At 55.5% G+C, this 17,663-nt stretch overlaps 1 protein-coding gene across 1 annotated transcript; it reads left to right on the top strand.

Moving 5' to 3' along the window:
* Positions 1-2,826: 2,826 nt before the first annotated feature.
* Positions 2,827-17,429, top strand: P4HTM (prolyl 4-hydroxylase, transmembrane; the record flags this gene model as incomplete). The annotated part of the gene is made up of 9 exons (XM_082848377.1): positions 2,827-3,159; positions 3,376-3,457; positions 11,923-12,113; positions 12,973-13,069; positions 14,463-14,625; positions 15,185-15,370; positions 16,111-16,201; positions 16,407-16,530; positions 17,058-17,429. The coding sequence occupies 9 exons, from the start codon at positions 2,827-2,829 to the stop codon at positions 17,276-17,278; spliced, it is 1,488 nt and encodes a 495-aa protein (XP_082704503.1). The 3' UTR covers positions 17,279-17,429.
* Positions 17,430-17,663: the final 234 nt, after the last annotated feature.

Here is a 17,663-nt window from a genome sequence, read left to right as displayed (position 1 = left end):
CCTTGGGTCCCTCCAAAACAGATGTGGGAGCAAAGGGCCGTGGAGTATGGAAGCGGGACTTGTGGCTTCACAGGAGCTCTGGGCTTAGGAAGAGAGGACTCTCGACAGGAACTGTAAATGTTTGAAGTTTAATCCCAAAGGCTGAGGACAGTAAACAGAGCTTGGATTCTGAACAAGGGGGTCTGCATTTGTGGTGTCAGGAGTGGTGGCAACTTCACTGATAGGGGTGAAGGCTCCAGTGCTGTGGGCAGCACAGCATGCACAGGGCAGCCAAAGCCGGGGAGGTCCCAGACACTGCTAGTCAAGTCCACAGCTGCTCCTCTTTGGACTTCAGATGTGCCAAGCCCCATGCTCAGCACCTGGGCATACAATAGTGTGCAAAAGATACATGGTCTCTACCCTCTAGGAGCCTCCAGAACATGGAGGACACAGACAGAACTGGTCACTAGTGAATGTTTTCACTGAGGCAGCAAGGCCAGGGGCTGAAGAGCTGCTCCTGCGGATCAGTGGGCAGGATACCAATGGCCTTGGCACCATACCCTTGGTGATCTTAGAACAAGAGAAGATAGCACATTCTAGCAAAATCTGGAGGAGGGATTTTCCACATACTCTTCAGGGCTTCCTGCAACAATCTGAGCATTGCCTATATAGTGAGCTCTATTTTGGGCACGGAGGACATAGCCATGGAATTTGTTAGACCAGTTCCTGTCCCCACAAGATAATCACACTAATGGTCACTGAGCACATATCCACTTAGTCGTCACAGCAGCCCTGTGAGGTAGGTGCTGTCACCGTCCAAAATGAGTAATTTGCCCAAGGTCATCATTCTAGTAAATGGCAAAACAAAAAACATTCACTGATAGAAATTGGAAAGTAAATCCAACTTTTGTAATAGAGATTAAAACACAGCTCAGCACAAGACCCAGATTCGACTATGTATCATGACAGATGGGACTGCCACCCCCGTGAGGTGAGCCAGCCTGGGTGGTAAGAGGTTTAGATATCAAAAAGGCCATAGCTTTTAAAAGGTCAAGAAATTATAGTTTATGCTGTGGTTGTGAAATTCCCATAGCCAATAGCAGGCAGAGCAGAAAGGGGGTGAGGCGCCCCCCACTTCCCACCCAAGCTGCTTGCCCCTCTGGTGATGTTAGCTGTGCATAGCAGTAAGCGTAACTCAATTGGATACTGGTAATAGGAACTTAGGAGAATGGAGTTCAGGAAAATAGTTTAAGGAACATGAGCATTTTGTGGTGATTTAATTATAGGTTTTTAAAAGCTAAAAAGGAAATGGTCTCAACATTCATTCATGGATACCAGAAAACCATGACATCTGGAATTCATTTCAGGAAGAAGGGCCAGGTCCTCGCTGCCTCTGTCTTTGCCTCCATGTTGGGAGAGTCCAGACTTGCCAGTTGCCTACAGAGCTCAGTTCCTACTCCATCTGAAGCAGGATGCTGGACCACTGGAGGTGTTTGGTCAGCATCCCAGCTTTGGCTGAGCCCCAAAGGTTCCCATTGCCACCTGCCCTGTCCCCCCCCCCCTTGAAAACATCCAGAACTTCTCCTTTTATTGGACAGTGCTTCTCTAGTTTCCTAAGGAGATTGACAAGATAGTCCCTAAAGGTGACTGGATGAACCCATGTATTGGGTTGGCCAAAAAGTTCAGCAACATGTTATGGAAAAACCTGAACTTTTTGGCCAACCCAATACTTGGGCACTGATGAAATCTGCCATTGTGTGTAGAATCTCCAAGAGAAGAAGATGGGGCTGCCCTACTGAGGAGACCAGAAAATGCACACTCTACTTGTCTGGGAGGAAGTTGGAGGGGGAGGGCGTCTTAACAGTGTAAAGACAAACCACCGGTGGGACCTGCCTCAATGATGTTCCTCTTGTCTGCATGTCCACCTCGGGGGTGGGGGTGGGGGTGAGCAGAGAACGAAAAAGACCAGGTTTGGGCACTTGGCCACTGGTATGTCCTCCCACATCCATATTTGGGGATAATCTGGGTTTAACTTTCCTCCGAGGCGTTGGTGTCTCAATTATGGAAAAGTCCCTTTCTCCCTCTTCATATGTGCCAGCGCTGAGGCAAGGAGTGTTCCTGTGAACCTGAGCACCTGCAGCATTCCTGCAGGTTACTGTTAGGGTGCCAGGGCTCCTCCAGGAAGCCCTGTCTGACCACTCCAGACTGGGTCCCCCGTCTATGCGACCCCGCACATCAGGCAGTTGCTTCCTAAGACCTGACTCCTGCAGCCCTTCCCGGGAGGTTCAGACCGACGGCAGAGCAGACCTCCAAGGCGTTTCTTGGCCGCCTACACTGGCGAGTGTCAGTGCCGAATGCCTTGGGTCCGACGCCACCACAATGTGCGCAGTCATCGGATTCCGCGGCGCCCCAACCCGCCGCAATATTGAATCATCTTTTGGCACTGCCTCCTCCTTGTTGCCACCCTACTCCTGGGAGCGAGAAAATGCAGACCATACTGTTCCGGGAAGAGGGAAGTGCCGTCTCAACCGGGGAACGGAGGAACTACCAGTGGGGTTTCCTGTAACTGTGCTGCTCTTGTCTGCATCTACATTTGGGGGGGCGGCTTCTGCCCTGGGGAGTGTGCATCTCCTACTAACGATAAAGCAGCTCGGGAAGAGGAACTTCAGTGTGGGCCGGGGTTCAAGAAGCGGAGATCTTGAGTGCAGCGCGGGCGCGGGATCCCCAGGAACTCCCGCTGGTGACCGCCGCGCGCGCTGGCTCGCCGGCGGTGGTTCTGGCTACGGCGCGGCGTGACGCTGACAACCCCGCGGCCCCTCCCCTGGGTGCGTGCGCAACCTGGGCACCATGGCGGCGGCGGCGGCAGGCCGGCGGTCTGAGGCTGTGAGTCCTCAGTGGGCGCCGCCCCAGCACGACCCGGCCGGGGCAGCGGCGGGACTGGGTGACTGTGAGGACACACCGGTCCGGCCGCTGTGCAAGCCTCGCGGCATCTGCTCGCGCGCTTACTTCCTGGTGCTGATGGTGTTCGTGCACCTGTACCTGGGCAACGTGCTGGCGCTGCTGCTCTTCGTACACTACAGCAACGGCGACGACAGCAGCGACCTCGGGCCCCAGCGCCGGGCCCAGGTCCCCGGGCCCGCGCCAACCTTAGCTCCCCTCACGCGGCTGGAGGGCATCAAGGTGAGGCCTCCGCCGCGGCGCGCTCCAGGCCCTGCACCGCCGAGCCCGAGAAGGCCGGCAGTCAGCCCGGGGCTCCACGCTGCTCCCTGCGCCGTCCCGGCCTGCCGCGCGCACCCCCTCACTCGCCCGCCGCCGCCCACCGGGCCGGGGCGTCTTTTCCTCTCTCGCACGTAGGGGCCTGGCGCCCGAGCTGCCCGCTGTGCCGCTTTCCCTTAGGTGGGGTATGAGCGCAAGGTCCAGCTGGTCGCCGACAGGGATCACTTCATCCGAACCCTCAGCCTCAAGCCGCTGCTCTTCGGTAAGTTCGCTGGGCACCCCCAGGAAGGGTCAGGGGCTACGATTTGGTGGCTGCCTTGAGGCTCATTTGACCACGTGACTACTGTTTTGAAAATGGCTGTTTCAAAGTAGCCCTTTCTTTTCCACCCAGAGGTTGCCCCAAGTGAGGTACCCGCCCCCATCTCCAATATAGGGTGACAGACTGACCTTTCCATACTCCCCTCTGTGACCCCTACTCTCTGCAGCTGATCCTTCCATCACAGGGCTGAGCAATGTGATCTAGAAGCTAGTGTCTAAACATTTCATTGAAACTGTCTTTGGAGGCTCCCTGCCATGGTTAATTCTGTCACATTCTAGAATGGGGGGAGGGTCGGACAGACTGATAACCAGGTCCTAGCTGATCTCAGGACCTGTAAGGGGAAATTCCACTCCCAAAGTGGGTCTGATAAGCAGGCTGTCCAAATGTGGGTAAGCTGGTGCCCCCCAAACCTGCCCCACAAGGGCACCAGCCTTTGCCACCAGCACTCTGGGATTCTTCTTAGGATGGAGTTTTGTGTTCAGCCATTACAGTAGGCAGAGCCTTCCAGGGTGACCTCATTTGGAACCAGCATCATAGCTCACATTTTCTGAGCTCTTGTTATGTGCTAGACTTATGTGATCATTCCATTTAATTCTCACAACCCCTCTATGAGGTGTGTGTAGGTCCCACTGTCAGGCTAGTGGGTGAGAAAGTGAGGCACAGAGAGCCCCTGTTGCTTGGCCAGGCTCACACAGCTAGTTCAGGGTGAAGCTAGGATTAGAACAAGGCAGACTTTCTCTACAGCCTGCACTCTAAAGCCAACGTGCTAGTTGTGAAGACCCTGAAGTCCTTCAAAGACTACCAGTACCAACAAGATGGGGGTCCCCAGACCCATGACCTTGCCCAAGATAGGTTTTCCCACCCCAGTCCTGGGTACCCAGCCTCAGTGACACACTTACCTGTAGACCTGAGGTGTTCCTGGCTGCTGGGGGATGGAAGGGGTAAGGGGCTTTCAGGAGGGGACTGGGAACCAAAGCAGAGCATCTGAGTGCATGCTGTCAACCCTAAGGCGGAGGGCCCTGGTTGGGGATTATGCCTAGACCTGTGAGAATGATTTCACATAGATTAGGATGTCAGTCCTGTTGTAGGGAAGGCACTAAAAGATTATTATTATTTTTGCGTAATGTTGAAGTCTGAGCAAAGCACTAGTTCAGGTGCCGGGAATACAGAATTAGACAAAACAGGAAAACAAAAAACACCTGAAGCTGACAGTCGAATGAGGTTACAGACAAATAAACACGCATGGTGTGTCAGATGGTGATAAGTGATCGCAGACAAGTAAGGCAGAATTTCAACTGGGGTTGAAACTGAGTAAGGTGGTCAGGGTGGGCCTCCCTGAGAAGGATATTTGAGCACAGACCCGCAGGAGCTGTGGGATGAAGCCAGGTGGCTGTCAAGGAACAGGTGATCCAGGCAAGGGAACAACTCTCCCCATTACTACTCCACTGTTGTGAGACGGCCACATTGAGGTGGGTGTACTTTCTCTCATCAGCCTTTTTGGACCCGTATATACTTAATTCAGACATATGTTAGGTTAAGTGAGCCATGAGGCATAACCCCTAACCCTAACCCCCTAACATGCAGCTTGTTGCGTCAAAGTCCTACAAAGCAGAGAATGAGAAACCCAGACCCGAAGTCACCAAGAGTACATTACGGGAAGCAGAAGAGATTTGACAAAAGGTAAACTGATTCTGGTTAAGCCATCAGATGGGTTTCTGTTTGTGCAGATAAATTACAAAGGGCATGATTAGGAGAACTGGGCAGTTGCAGCAAGACCTTCCTAATCGTTGTTCTCATTTCCTCTAAAACTCTTACACTACCTTTGAGTCTGTTGGTGAAAGATGTCCCAGGTTTTACTCAGAAAGTCCTGGGGCTTGCTGCTTGGTGAAATGAGGTGAGACAAATGAGGAAGAGGTCAGTGATTATACGAAGTCCAGTTGTGAGACAGGCTAACCACAGGGGAGAGGGTGTCCAAGGAGGGGCAGTTCCTGAACGTGGTGTTGGATGAATCCAAAGAAGGAAGCCTCACCCCAAGAAGGAGCAGTGTCTCTGTTTTCTGTGCCTGCCTGTCCATCCACCTACTGTCGCCCTAAAGAGGCAGGCAGGGCCCAAGGAGAATGGGCCCGCTATGCCACCTTGCCCTACTGTGACCCACCATCAGGGACCCAAAATGCCAGGGCTCAAGGGGTAGGTGTTCAGGGTGTCAGCTGGGGCAAGGGGACTGGGTTTTACCCTAGGGTGCCCCCATCTCTTTGGAAGGGAACCCCACCACTTCACAGGGAAATCCTCACGTAACCTTCAGCCTCTCCCTTTGGGGGAAATTTCCTGTTTCCCACCTTTGTTCCTAGAGACATTTGGTAAGTGGGACCTGGGCCACAAAAGGCCCCCCCGTGAGTTCCTGGAGGATACCTGCTTGACTGTGGTAGGCATTTCCCAAGGATTTGGACCGTTGTCCTGTTCAGTTCAGAAGGGAGGTGTTCCAGTTCTGACTCACTGTCGGCTCTCTAGGGACATTGCTTTCTCTCATGTGGCTCACTTCTCCCTCCACCTCACACTCATTCTGTATTTAAACAGCAGATCAGATCTCATCACTCCCTTCCTTAAAAGCCTCCATGATTTCCCATTCCACTTCTACGTCTCATTTGGTGCTCCAAGACCCTCTCATCTCTCAGACCTCATCTCCCACCACCCTTCCCTCACTCACCCCCTGTTGATTCTCAGACACCAAGCTCATTGCTGCCTTGGCGCCTTTTTTTTTAATTAATTAATTTATTTTTGGCTGTGTTGGGTCTTCGTTGCTGCGTGTGGGCTTTCTCTAGTTGCAGTGAGCGGGGGCTACCCCTCAAGGTGCATGGGCTTCTCATTGCGGTGGCTTCTCTTGTTGCAGAGCACAGACTCTAGGCTCGTGGGCTTCAGTAGCTGTGGCACGCGGGCTCAGTAGTTGTGACTCGCAGGCTCTAGAGCACAGGCTCAGTAGTTGTGGCACACGGGCCCAGTTGCTCCATGGCATGTGGAGTCCTCCTGGACCAGGGCTCGAACCCGTGTCCCCTGCATTGGCAGGCGGACTCTTAACCACTACGTCACCAGGGAAGTCCTGCCTTGGCGCCTTTATATGCACAGTTCCCTCCACCAGAAGCCTCAGACTTGGCTCTCACTGAGGGTGCCTTCCCCCGCATCAGGCCTCTGCTCAAACCTCGCCTCCTCAGAGACCTCTCTCCACCTCAGACTGGTCTCAAGAGGTTTCCAGGCTCTCTGTTGCGTCAGCCTGCTCCATTTTCTTCTCAGCGCTTAGCATCATTGGAAACTATCTTCTGTATTTATTTGTTAATTGTGTCTTTGCCCCTAAAGGTTAGCTGCATGTGTGGAAGGCCTGATTTGATATGGCTGTGTGTCCAGCGGCCAGAGTCTACTGCTGACAATTATTGGCCAGCTGGAGGGGTTTACTAGATACTCTCAGCCAGTCCAGCACCTGTCTTTGTGTGCAGAGTGGCCTCCACCATCACCCTGGGCAGGTGCCTCCTTATTTGGCACCCTCTTCAAGAGCAGCAGGGGGCACTTCCAGTGGGCCAGCAAGAGTTTTAGTCCACTTTCTTAACTATTTAAGGTAAATGAGTAATTGATACCAGTACACAAAACAATGTATGTTAAAACCATAACTGCTTTATTATAGGATTTCCAGACCTATTCTTTTTCAGCTTAAAAAAAACAATAAAGCAGTTACATAAGACCACTGTGCTCTCTTGACAGAAGCGCAGAAGTAGGGAAAGAATTGTAGTATGCATATTAGTTCAGGTTTGTAAGCAGCTTAATGCAGTTTTCTGTATGAACCCCCCTGCTGTTCCACAGGCCCGCTGCTTGGCAGGATTGTGGACTCAGTAAAGGTCAGGAAGATATAATTGAGTCTGTCTGGGGCTTGACAAGCAGCATAGTGCCTGGGTGAGCGTAGCCTGAGGCTTTGTGCCTGCCCTGAGGCTCAGCTTGGGATGCTGGGGCTTGTGGGCAGGAGCATGGCATCAGCCAGGCCGGCATCCCAGGTCTGGGAAGTTCAGAAAGGTAGGCTTGCCTGCCGAGCACACAAGGCTAGCTGACTTTCCAGGAGGAAGGACCACAGAAGTGGACTTCTGCCCTGCCTTGTGCTGGTCCTGGGTGAGCCTTGGAGTTACTCTGGACTCTGGTCTGCAAATATCCATGGAGGGCAGCAGAAAGAGGGTTTTATGTGTGTCCAGGGGAGCACATGGTCTGCGTGGCCACTGCAGAGGCTGTGGCTATAAAGTCCCAGGCTCTCCCCACCTGGGTTGACTCTATTCTGGGCACTGGTGATGATGCCACCTGCACATGGCCAGCTGCAGATTTCTGTGGCCCTGGCTCCAACCATAGGCCGTGGTTACCAGCAGACCGTGACCCTGCACCTCCCCACTCAGCACGTAGGTCCCAGCATACTTTCCGCGCAGGAGGTTGTACACACACGTGGCATCCAGCTGTAGCCAGCATCGCAGAGTAGGCGCCAGCTCCCCAGGGGGCAGTGAGCCCGCCTTCAGCACCTCTAGCTGTGAGTCCAGGTCGCAGTCTGAGAGTCCGGAGGATGACCCACTGTGCCAGGAGAGCCTAACCTTCACTGCTGAATGGGATCAGAGGGCCGAGGTGATGAGCCTGGCCCCTCTGAGTATCCCCATCTTCCCCTCCACATGGTAAGCCAAACCCTCTTGTCTGATGTTCTGCTCTTGGAATCAGGGTCCTAGAGAAGGCCTGTCCTCCTGGAATGTTGTTTTTTTAGCAATTATTAAAGGAACTTATTTTTTAGTTCTAATCAGGCATAATGTTTGGGTATCGCCTCTTTCTTTTGTCTTAGCACCAAGCCAGGAGTTGTAATGAACCCACTTGTAAGGGGGTGTAAGGGGTGCTGGGCACCAGAGGCTCACCAAAATCGCTAGCGCAGAGCGTGTCCAGGACCTCCTTGGACGAGCTGGTGTCCTGCAACTCACAGTCCCTGCAGCTGGCACGCGGCACTGGGGGGAGGAGCTGAGTGAGGCTCCCCCTGGACCCCGGGTGGAGGAGGGGAGCCATCAGCAGGGGTTTCTCCCACTTTCCCCTTGTTCTTTACCCTTTCTGAGATGGATGGCCGCTGTGGGTTGTCCCTCTTCTTTCCCACCAGAGAGACCCAGTTACCTGATCCCCGAGAGTTGTGATTTGAAAGGGTGGGGTGCAGCCTGTGGGGCTGAGAAAGGGTTAGACCAGCCTAGAAGCTGTGTAGAGACTCACGTGGGCGGCTCGGGCGGGAGCTGTTGGAGATGGCAGCCACGCAGAGGCCGTGGCCGGCGGGGAAGCGTCCACAGTGCAGGATGGCTGGCCAGGGGTAGCCATAGCAGGCCATGATGGGGGCGCAGCTGGTCTGCACGGCCTCGCACAGGCTTCGGCACGGGTAGATGACCCTGCAGGGCAGGGAAAGTGTCAGGGGCAGCGGGTGCTCAGGACCAGGGTTCCTGGATTCCAAGCTGGGGCCTCTGTGTGCTCCTAGCTCTAGGCCTGGCCAGAAACTCCACAGTTGTTGGGCAACGACACCCTGGTCACCTAGCAACAGCCCTGCAGCTGGGCTTCTTGCTCCTTTGCTTGCTGAAATCTTAGCCCTCGGCCCTGCGTCTCCCAGCCCTTCTGTCTTGTAATCCCAGCCCCACCCCTGCCCTGGCCCAGGCTGCTTTCCACCTTTGCAGTGCATCTCCCCCTACAGCTCCGGTGGATGCCTAGTGCCTGGGAGAGGGCTGTAGGAGGGGCCCTGCACTCTGGGCCTTCACTCCCCATCTTGGAGGGAGAAAGCAGGGCCCTCCCTCTTGTCCTGAAAGGCCTGCAGGACACTGCAGTTTCTAGCCAGGCCTGGGGTTGGCCAAGAGCAAAGGGGCCCAATCCTCAGTTTCTGAAAGAGCCCATTCTTGCTGCTACAGGCATGGTCACCCTGAGGCTCTAGGAAGGGCCCTGGCTCTGCAAAGAAGAAACTGAGGGAGCTGTTGTTCACGGGGTAGGTTAGGCTGGGGAAGAGGAATCAGCCTTGCAATCTCTGGACTCTGAGAGGAAAAAGCCACCAGATGAGCCGTGGCTCCATCTCTGGCCAGGATCCTTTGGGCAGACAGAGTTGCCACACCTCACTGGAGAGGGGTTCTCAGCCCCTAGCCTAGAGCGGGCTGCTCACTTGCCCTACCTTGACATTTAAGAGCCCTTGTTGATTTGTGGATCCAGACCAAGGGTGCACACCATTGATAGTCCCCTGCCTATGTCTCCTGTGTCCCATGGGCATCTGCGCTCTCTGCCAGCAACACCCTGACGAAACAATCCTTCATCCTCCTGTCACTGATAGGTACACAGCAATGATTAGTGAAGAGCTTCCAGAGCAGGCCCTGGCTGAGGAGAGGCCCCCACCCTTACCTGGGAGCCCCTGCCCTACCTGTCGAGGCACACCGGGGCAAAGAGGGAGCAGAGGAAGAGGTGCACATCAGGGTCTCACTCCCTGGCCAGCAGGGGCAACCAGCTGACTGACTGCTGGATGGCCTCGGCTGCTGTGTCATGGTCCAGCAAGTGGGGTAGCCGCATCTCTGTGTAGCCAATGTCGTGGCACAGCGCCATGGCTTGGGGAATGGCCATGCACCGCGTGGGGCCCCAGGGAGCCCCTGCCCCACCGTCACCCGACAGCACCACCAGTGCCACCAGCTGCCACAGCCCTTGATCCATCACCTGCTTTCTCTGCCTTGGTCTCAGTGCACTGAGGTTGGGGGCTTTATAAGGGCTATACCCACACCCCAGAAGCCAATGTTTGCCCAGCTTCCATGTGCTCAGACCCACCTGGTTAGGCCCCAGTGTGCTGACCTGGGCTGTTTGCATTTGAATAGCACATGGCAGGGGGCTGTATAGAGGGTGGCATCTCCTTTGGGCCTGTGAATGACTGGCATCTAATAAACTGAAGAAACCTGGGCCTGTGTTTTCTTTTTCTGGTTTACTTTTCTTGTTTGTTTATCTTTTTAAATGATCAGGAGGTGACTGGTGATTAGCAATTTGGTCCCCCAATGGATGGCTCACACCCTTTCTGGGTTTGACAGGTTGAGGGGATCAGGCAGGCTGGAGGTGGGGGTGGGGTGGGGTGGCTTTTGTCCTGTCCTCAGTGTCATCGCATCTGGGTCACCTACCTATGGAAGCTGAATCTGGCTGTGAGCCTGGGTTCTGGAGTACGACAGCCTGTGGGGCCCTGGCCAAGTTGCTGATGTCTCTGTGCTTGGGGGATCCTCAGGGAAAGGAAGGGTGAATTAATGGGGCCTGGTTTTCTAGGATGAGTATACGGATTACGGGGTTGATGACATGCTTAGGACAGGACACAGAGTCTGTGCTCCCTAAGTGTGATCTGCTGTGATTACTATTAAAAACTGCTCCAATCCTGGCTCCGAGTGGCCATTTCCCTTACTCTTGGCAATGACTGAACTTCATGCTGAGAGAATAACCCAGAGAAGTGGCAGACCACTCTGCAGGAGTTCTGAGGGGTCACAGTGGTGGCATGGCCCTTCCTCCAGTCAGTCCTGTGTAGGCCTCTTGTGCCCCGTCAAAGGAAGTCCTCTCTTCCAGGAACCAAGGCCCAGGCTCCAGCCCTGGAAGTGCCTGGAGTCACTGGGATGTGGGCTCGCCAGGTGTGAGCTTCGCGTTCCAGCTCCACTGAGCTGCTTGTGGAGCTGGTGTGGGGCCATCCAGCCACTGGAGCTAAGCCCCAGGCCTGACTGGCCTTTACTTGGGCTTAGAGGCATGGAGTAGGCGTTCAGTGTACATTTGTTCCCAAAGCAAAGGACACTGGGGCATCTTCTCAGAGCATCTGCTAAAAACCTGAGTGACCCCCACTGACCTCCCAGCGCTGGGCAACTCAGTAGTGGACGGATGACCAGCACCCACTTGTGCAAGAGAATGGAGGGCAAGGCCTAGAATGCTGGATGTATTCACTTTGTTTTTATTTGAACAATGCCGAAAAGCAATAATGAAGGCAAAAACCTGCCAACATTCCCCCCGCCCTTTTAAAATATATACCCAGTAAGGAGTGGAGGTCACCTCTCTACCCCTCAGGTCCACCCTCTGGCCTTTGGTCCCACTCCAAGGTGGGTTAGCCCATCCCCAGCTTTGCTCTGGCTCACCTCCCAGGACTCCCCTGGAAATTGTGTGCTCTCAGCATCAAAAAGAGAGGCCCCATGTTCCAAACGCTGGCTAACCTTTGCAGGACAACTTGACCTTCGGGTCACGGTCTAGAGCAGATGTGAAGTCCTCCTGACTTGGTGACCAGCAGGGGACAGGGACTACCCCAAGAACCCTGCAGAGAGGAAGTATTTATTGGTGCATCAGCGTCCTGGCCCGGTTCTTGGCCTCACCCCCCACCCCACCTCTTCTGGCAGAAATCCCTGGCTTCTTGAGTGATGAGGAGTGTCGGCTCATCATCCACCTGGCACAGATGAAGGGGTTACAACGCAGCCAGATCCTGCCCACCGAAGAGTATGAGGAAGCAATGGGCACAATGCAAATCAGCCAGCTGGACCTCTTCCAGCTGCTGGACCAAAACCATGATGGTCGCCTGCAGCTCCATGAGGTTGGGATCCTGGGGCCTGGAGTAGGCACCAGGGTGGGAATGCCCAAAATTGTTTCTGGTGGCCAGGTCACTTGTACTGCTCGGCCCTAGCCCCAAGAGTCAGATGCCACCTCAGATCAACTTGGGCATGCCCAGGGTCCACTTTCCCTCCTAGAGAGCCCCTTGCTGCCCTGGGAACCCCAGAGGATGGCAGGAGAATCTACCTGGAGGTGATGGCATTTATTGCCACAGTTCCCAGGTGATGTGCTGTCTGTGGTCTGGATTCCTTGCTGCTGTTGCTGGGAGCCCCACAGAATTCATGGTGGATGGGGTGGCAGCTCAGAGGAAGCCAGAAGTCTGCATCTCTCTCTGCATGCCCCTCACACCCAGGCTTCTGAGAGAGGTCTTGGTGGGGTGCAGTGTCCCTTGCCTATATAGAGTGCCTCACCGAGCCCGATCTTCCTAAGGGGCCTGGTGGTTGTTCACTGGCCAGGCCTCCCCATGGTGCCTCTTCCCTTTTCGCACCCAGGCCCTGGCCTCCCCCACCTCACCTGGGGTATCTGGGTGGGACACAGGCCTGTCCTTTGCTCTGCCTCCAATAGGCTGACAATGTTCCCCATGGAAGCCACAGTCCCACCAGGGCTGAGAATGGTCATGGCCCACAGGTCTTTTGACTGTCTTCTGGCTTCCTCCCCAGATGCCTCTAGACCTCTCTGCCTACCCTCACTTCAGCTCAGGGACCTTGGGCTCTGTCCTTCGTCCTCACCCATGTCCTATCACCTGAACCCTCAGCCCTACAGAAGGAACTAGGCAGCTGTCTGTGCTCTGGTGACTCTCCATCACTGGGGCCACCCCACTGAGGCACCATTTTGTGCTTTAGGTCCTGGCCCAGACTCGCCTGGGAAATGGACGGTGGATGACTCCAGAGAACATTCAGGAGATGTACTCTGCGATCAAGGCTGACCCTGATGGTGATGGTGAGCTCATACCTTGCCACAGTTCTGTCGCTGTGAGCCTCCTGCCCCCCAAGCCAGGTAGCCTCTATGCCCAGCTTCTAGAGTAGCCAGAGATGAGGAGGTGAGGATCCAGCCTTGCCCTTACCCCTGGGAAGTAGGCAGTAGCTAGACTCTCCCATTCCCTTTGGTGACAGTCTAGAGGGCAGTTCTTGGAGGCTCTTTTGACCTCACCAGGCAGCATCTGGGGTACAGGAGGTATGGTTGCTGGCTGGCAGAGGGCAGAGTGGTATAGCGGGAGCAAAGGAACAGTGAGGTCAGCTTGGCATCTGCCTCTCTCCAGCCAGGCACACGGTCTTGCCCTAGCAGTCGGCCTCTCTGGTCTAACCAAGGTCCCCCTTGCCTTCCTCTTGCCCACCTGGAGTCATGCTAACTGCTTGGGGTCATGTGGGCAGGAGTGCTGTCCTGTAAGCACCCTCGCCTTTGGTAATAACCCCCAGGAAGTTTCTGAGGTGTAGTCATTACCCTCATGTCCGAGTTCTGGACCAGTTGAGGAAATAGGACTTGGAAGAATGGCTTTGTGGCTGGTGAACCCACAGTGAAGAATCTGACTGGGACCTGTGGCTGGAGGGGCATCATGCTGCTACTGCCCCTATGTGCAGAGCTCGTGACAGACTCACAGCCCTCGAGTGCCCCCACCCTCAGAGAAATCTGGGCCGAAGCATGGAAGTGTGTCAGTTGGGCCAGCCAGGATAACATGTAGCAAAGACACCAGCTATTCTTCCAGAACCCTAAGAGGATACAGCCCAGCTTTGTGGGTTGAGCAGGAACAGAGGAGAGTGTTCTCATTTGGGAGAGTGGCCTGGCTTTCTCTGCTGAGGTAGGCTGGTTTACCCAGCGGGCAGGACTGGCCAGGTGTATTCCACTCAGGATGAGACCCGAGGTCACGAAGGAACTCCTGGGGACCGATCCCAGCTTACACCCTACAGTGTGGAAGGCCCTGGACAAAACCCAACACTGAATGCTCTCTTTCTTCACCCTCTACAGGACCAGAGAGTGGCCATCATGCTCTACAGAGCCAGGCTGGAGGGCCAAGGGCAGTCCTTGGCCTAGTGTCCTGGCCATACGGCTTAAGCTTCCTTTGGAGACCCTGCTCTCTGGCCAGTCTAATAGGGGTTGGGCTTCATCCTTTTGGGGGCAAAATCAGGGCTTAAACTGAGGAAATGAGCTTCTCTGGGTCTTCCCGTAGGGCCTAATGTGACAGAAGCCAATTTCATCTGACCCGAGTCCAGGTTGAGGGACAGGTGCACATGGCCCCCCAGTGCCTGAGGCCAGGGGTAGGTAGGAAGGTGCAGCCTCCCCACTATGCCCTCCCCACATGGGCTTGGTGGGCATTAATGATGGGTGCCCTGTGCAGGAGTGCTGAGCCGGCAGGAGTTCTCCAACATGGACCTTCGCGACTTTCACAAGTATATGAGGAGCCACAAGGCAGAGTCCAGCCAGCTGGTGCGGAACAGCCACCACACGTGGCTCTACCAGGGCGAAGGTGCCCACCACGTTATGCGCGCCATCCGCCAGAGGTGAGCACCTGAGGCTGTCCTCCCTGGTGCAGGGCCCCCATAGAAGTCCTTAGCTGAGACTGAGAAAACGGAATTGATTAGCCAACTCAGGATTAAGTTCCACTTGTTAGACCAGGATTGGGACTCATTAGGGGACAATTAACAAAAGCAAATTAGCCCTGATTGTGGGAAACAGTAGACATTTGGGATTAGAAACAGAGTGAATGTTTGTTTTCTGCTAATTAGAGAAGTGATCTCTTATCTCTGTCCACAGGATCCCCTGCCCCTGAGCAGCCAGGGGTTTTAGATAAACAGCCTCCTTCCTGGAGGGAGTGTCTCCCCCTCCCCCAACTTAATGAAGATTTCATCTTTCCCACCCAGGGATGTCTCTGGCATCCAGGGAGAAGGGCTCATCATGAGTAACCCCTTCCTGCTCTTACAGGGCCAGTCTGGGGTGGCTTAAGGAGCTTCCAGGGGAAATAGGGGCAGAGCTTGTGGCAGGCCCAGGGTCCACCTTGCCAGCTCCCTCAGGGTGCCACCTGGCATGGGGCTGCCCAGCTGAATGCCTGCTGCCCACCAGGGTACTGCGCCTCACCCGCCTGTCACCTGAGATCGTGGAACTCAGCGAGCCGCTGCAGGTCGTGCGGTATGGCGAGGGAGGCCACTACCATGCCCATGTGGACAGCGGGCCTGTGTACCCAGAGACCATCTGCTCCCATACCAAGCTGGTAGCCAATGAGTCTGTACCCTTCGAGACCTCCTGCCGGCAAGTACCTCCCACCTGAGGGCTGTCTTCAACTCCCAGACCAGGCACCCCGATGACACAAGCACAGCCCTGCCCTGTGGGCTTGCCCCTTGGTATGGGGCCAGGAGAATGCTGGGCCATCCTGGTCGAGGATACCCCCATCTCTCCCCTCAGGTTGTTTACCAAGTGGCCCAAAAGGGGTGGTCATCTTGTCTCAGTGGCCAGACTGAGGTACCCACAGACACTGAAAGCCGCCCCCAGAGCTCTCAGGCAAGGGGCAAGTTTGGACCCCTGATTCTTTCCGCTCCCTCCCTGGTTATTGATCCTGCTGGCACTGCTGGAGACCTCAGCTTCTCCCTTTGAAGCTATGCCCCCCTCCCCTGCCAAGGTATGGTGGCAGGTCTCTCCTCTTCACGTGGCTGCTCTGGCTCAGCCCCTTCTAGTCACAACCAGCCCTCTGCATGATCTTGCTGCTTCTGCTAGCCTACCTTTCCCAGCTGGCCCTTGGTCAGGGCCATGTAATTTAGCTAATTGCACCTGTGATCTTGGCCATAAAAAAACATTGTGACTGACAGAAAGAGACTGGGTTTGTGGGAAGAAGAATGGGCTAGGGACATCTTGGTACTGACCTGCCGTGTTGTCACTGATCCCAGCCTGCCCCTCTGGCCCTTGGGGACCTGGGCAGCTTATCCTGCCCACAGGTAAGCCCCTGGGAAGCATCCACAGCTGGGAACCTGCTCAACAGTCCCCCTGCCTTACAGCTACATGACAGTGCTGTTTTATTTGAACAACGTCACCGGTGGGGGCGAGACTGTCTTTCCTGTAGCAGACAACAGAACCTATGACGAAATGGTAAGGGCCAACCGGGCTGTTACTCTGGTGGGATGGCAGGGCCTTGGGCAAACAGTACATACCCCTCCAGACCTGGGATGAGGCCTAAACAGTCCCCTGGGGACATCTGACTGGTTTCCCTCTGGCCACCTTTGACTGCCTGTCCTTAGGCTCCTGGCCATACAGTCAGGGCAGCTTGAAAACCCCACCACTCTGCTGCCCACAGAGTCTGATTCAGGATGATGTTGACCTCCGTGACACTCGGAGGCACTGTGACAAGGGGAACCTGCGTGTCAAGCCCCGCCAGGGCACAGCAGTCTTCTGGTACAACTACCTGCCTGATGGGCAAGGTGAGGACCTGTGGCCAGGCCAGGGCTGCCTTGAGGGAAGCTTCCCTTTACCCAGCCCTGGTTGCCACCCTGGTGAGCTGTTTCTGGCTGCCCTTCAAATGTTTTTTTGCCCCTAGTGCCTCCCAAAGACCATCCTCAGTGACTTCAGCAGCCTGCACCTGTGCAGCCTCCTGGGCTCTCTGGAACCCTGTCATTCCTTGATGCCCTAGCCTTCCAGCTGACTGGGGCGGGGGACACGTGCACCTTAGTAGCTCAGACTGGGAAGGGCTGTGGACAGGCCGGGCAGCAAGAAAGCTGATTTCAGAGAGCCAGTGGTGTTGATAAGGCATTCGCTAGAGAAAGATGCTGAGCCCCCAAGGAGGCCTTGTGGCCAGATGTTTGCCACTGAAGGTGTGCACAGCTGGGCCTACCCTTGCCATGCACTTGGGCAATATGAGGCCAAGCTCAGGTCAGCCCACAAGCTCAGCTCAGTACAGCCTAGATTCCCTCTGGTCCCCTCCCTTGCTCACACCATCCTCCTCTCCTAGGTTGGGTGGGCGACGTGGACGACTACTCGCTGCACGGGGGCTGCCTGGTCACGCGTGGCACTAAGTGGATCGCCAACAACTGGATCAACGTGGACCCCAGCCGGGCGCGGCAGGCACTGTTCCAGCAGGAGATGGCGCGCCTGGCCCGCGAAAGTGGCGCCGACTCGCAGCCGGAGTGGACCCTGGACCGGGCCTACCGCGACACTCGCGTGGAACTCTGAGGGGAGTGTCCGTCGCGGTCCCCAGCCGCAGGTCGCCTGCTGCCCGAGGTTGGGGGCCCTACCCCTGTCCAGCTGCAGGCCAAAGGCCTGGCCCATGTTTTGCCCCATCCCCACCTCCAGCCGCGATTAGGGCACAGTTCCTATATCCATGTTATTTATTGTGTACAGCCCCGTGCTTCCCCAACAAATAAAACTACGCGGCTTGGAGCTGCAGGGCCGAGAACCTCGGAACAGGCTGTAGGCATAATGGGCGGGGCGGGGCGCTGCGGCCGGGTGCATGCTGCGACGTCACGTGAGGGGGAGGGCGATTCGGCCCCGCCAATCCCAGCCGGACGGCGTGGGGCGGAGAGTCGTCGTCATTGGGCCCCGGCGGCAGGCGCCCCTG

The sequence above is a fragment of the Leucopleurus acutus genome (assembly GCF_964270905.1).
Source record: "Leucopleurus acutus genome assembly, chromosome: 10".
Lineage (NCBI taxonomy): Eukaryota > Metazoa > Chordata > Mammalia > Artiodactyla > Delphinidae > Leucopleurus > Leucopleurus acutus.
Note: the sequence above shows the minus strand (reverse complement) of the source record. Positions and strands in the feature narration are given on the sequence as shown.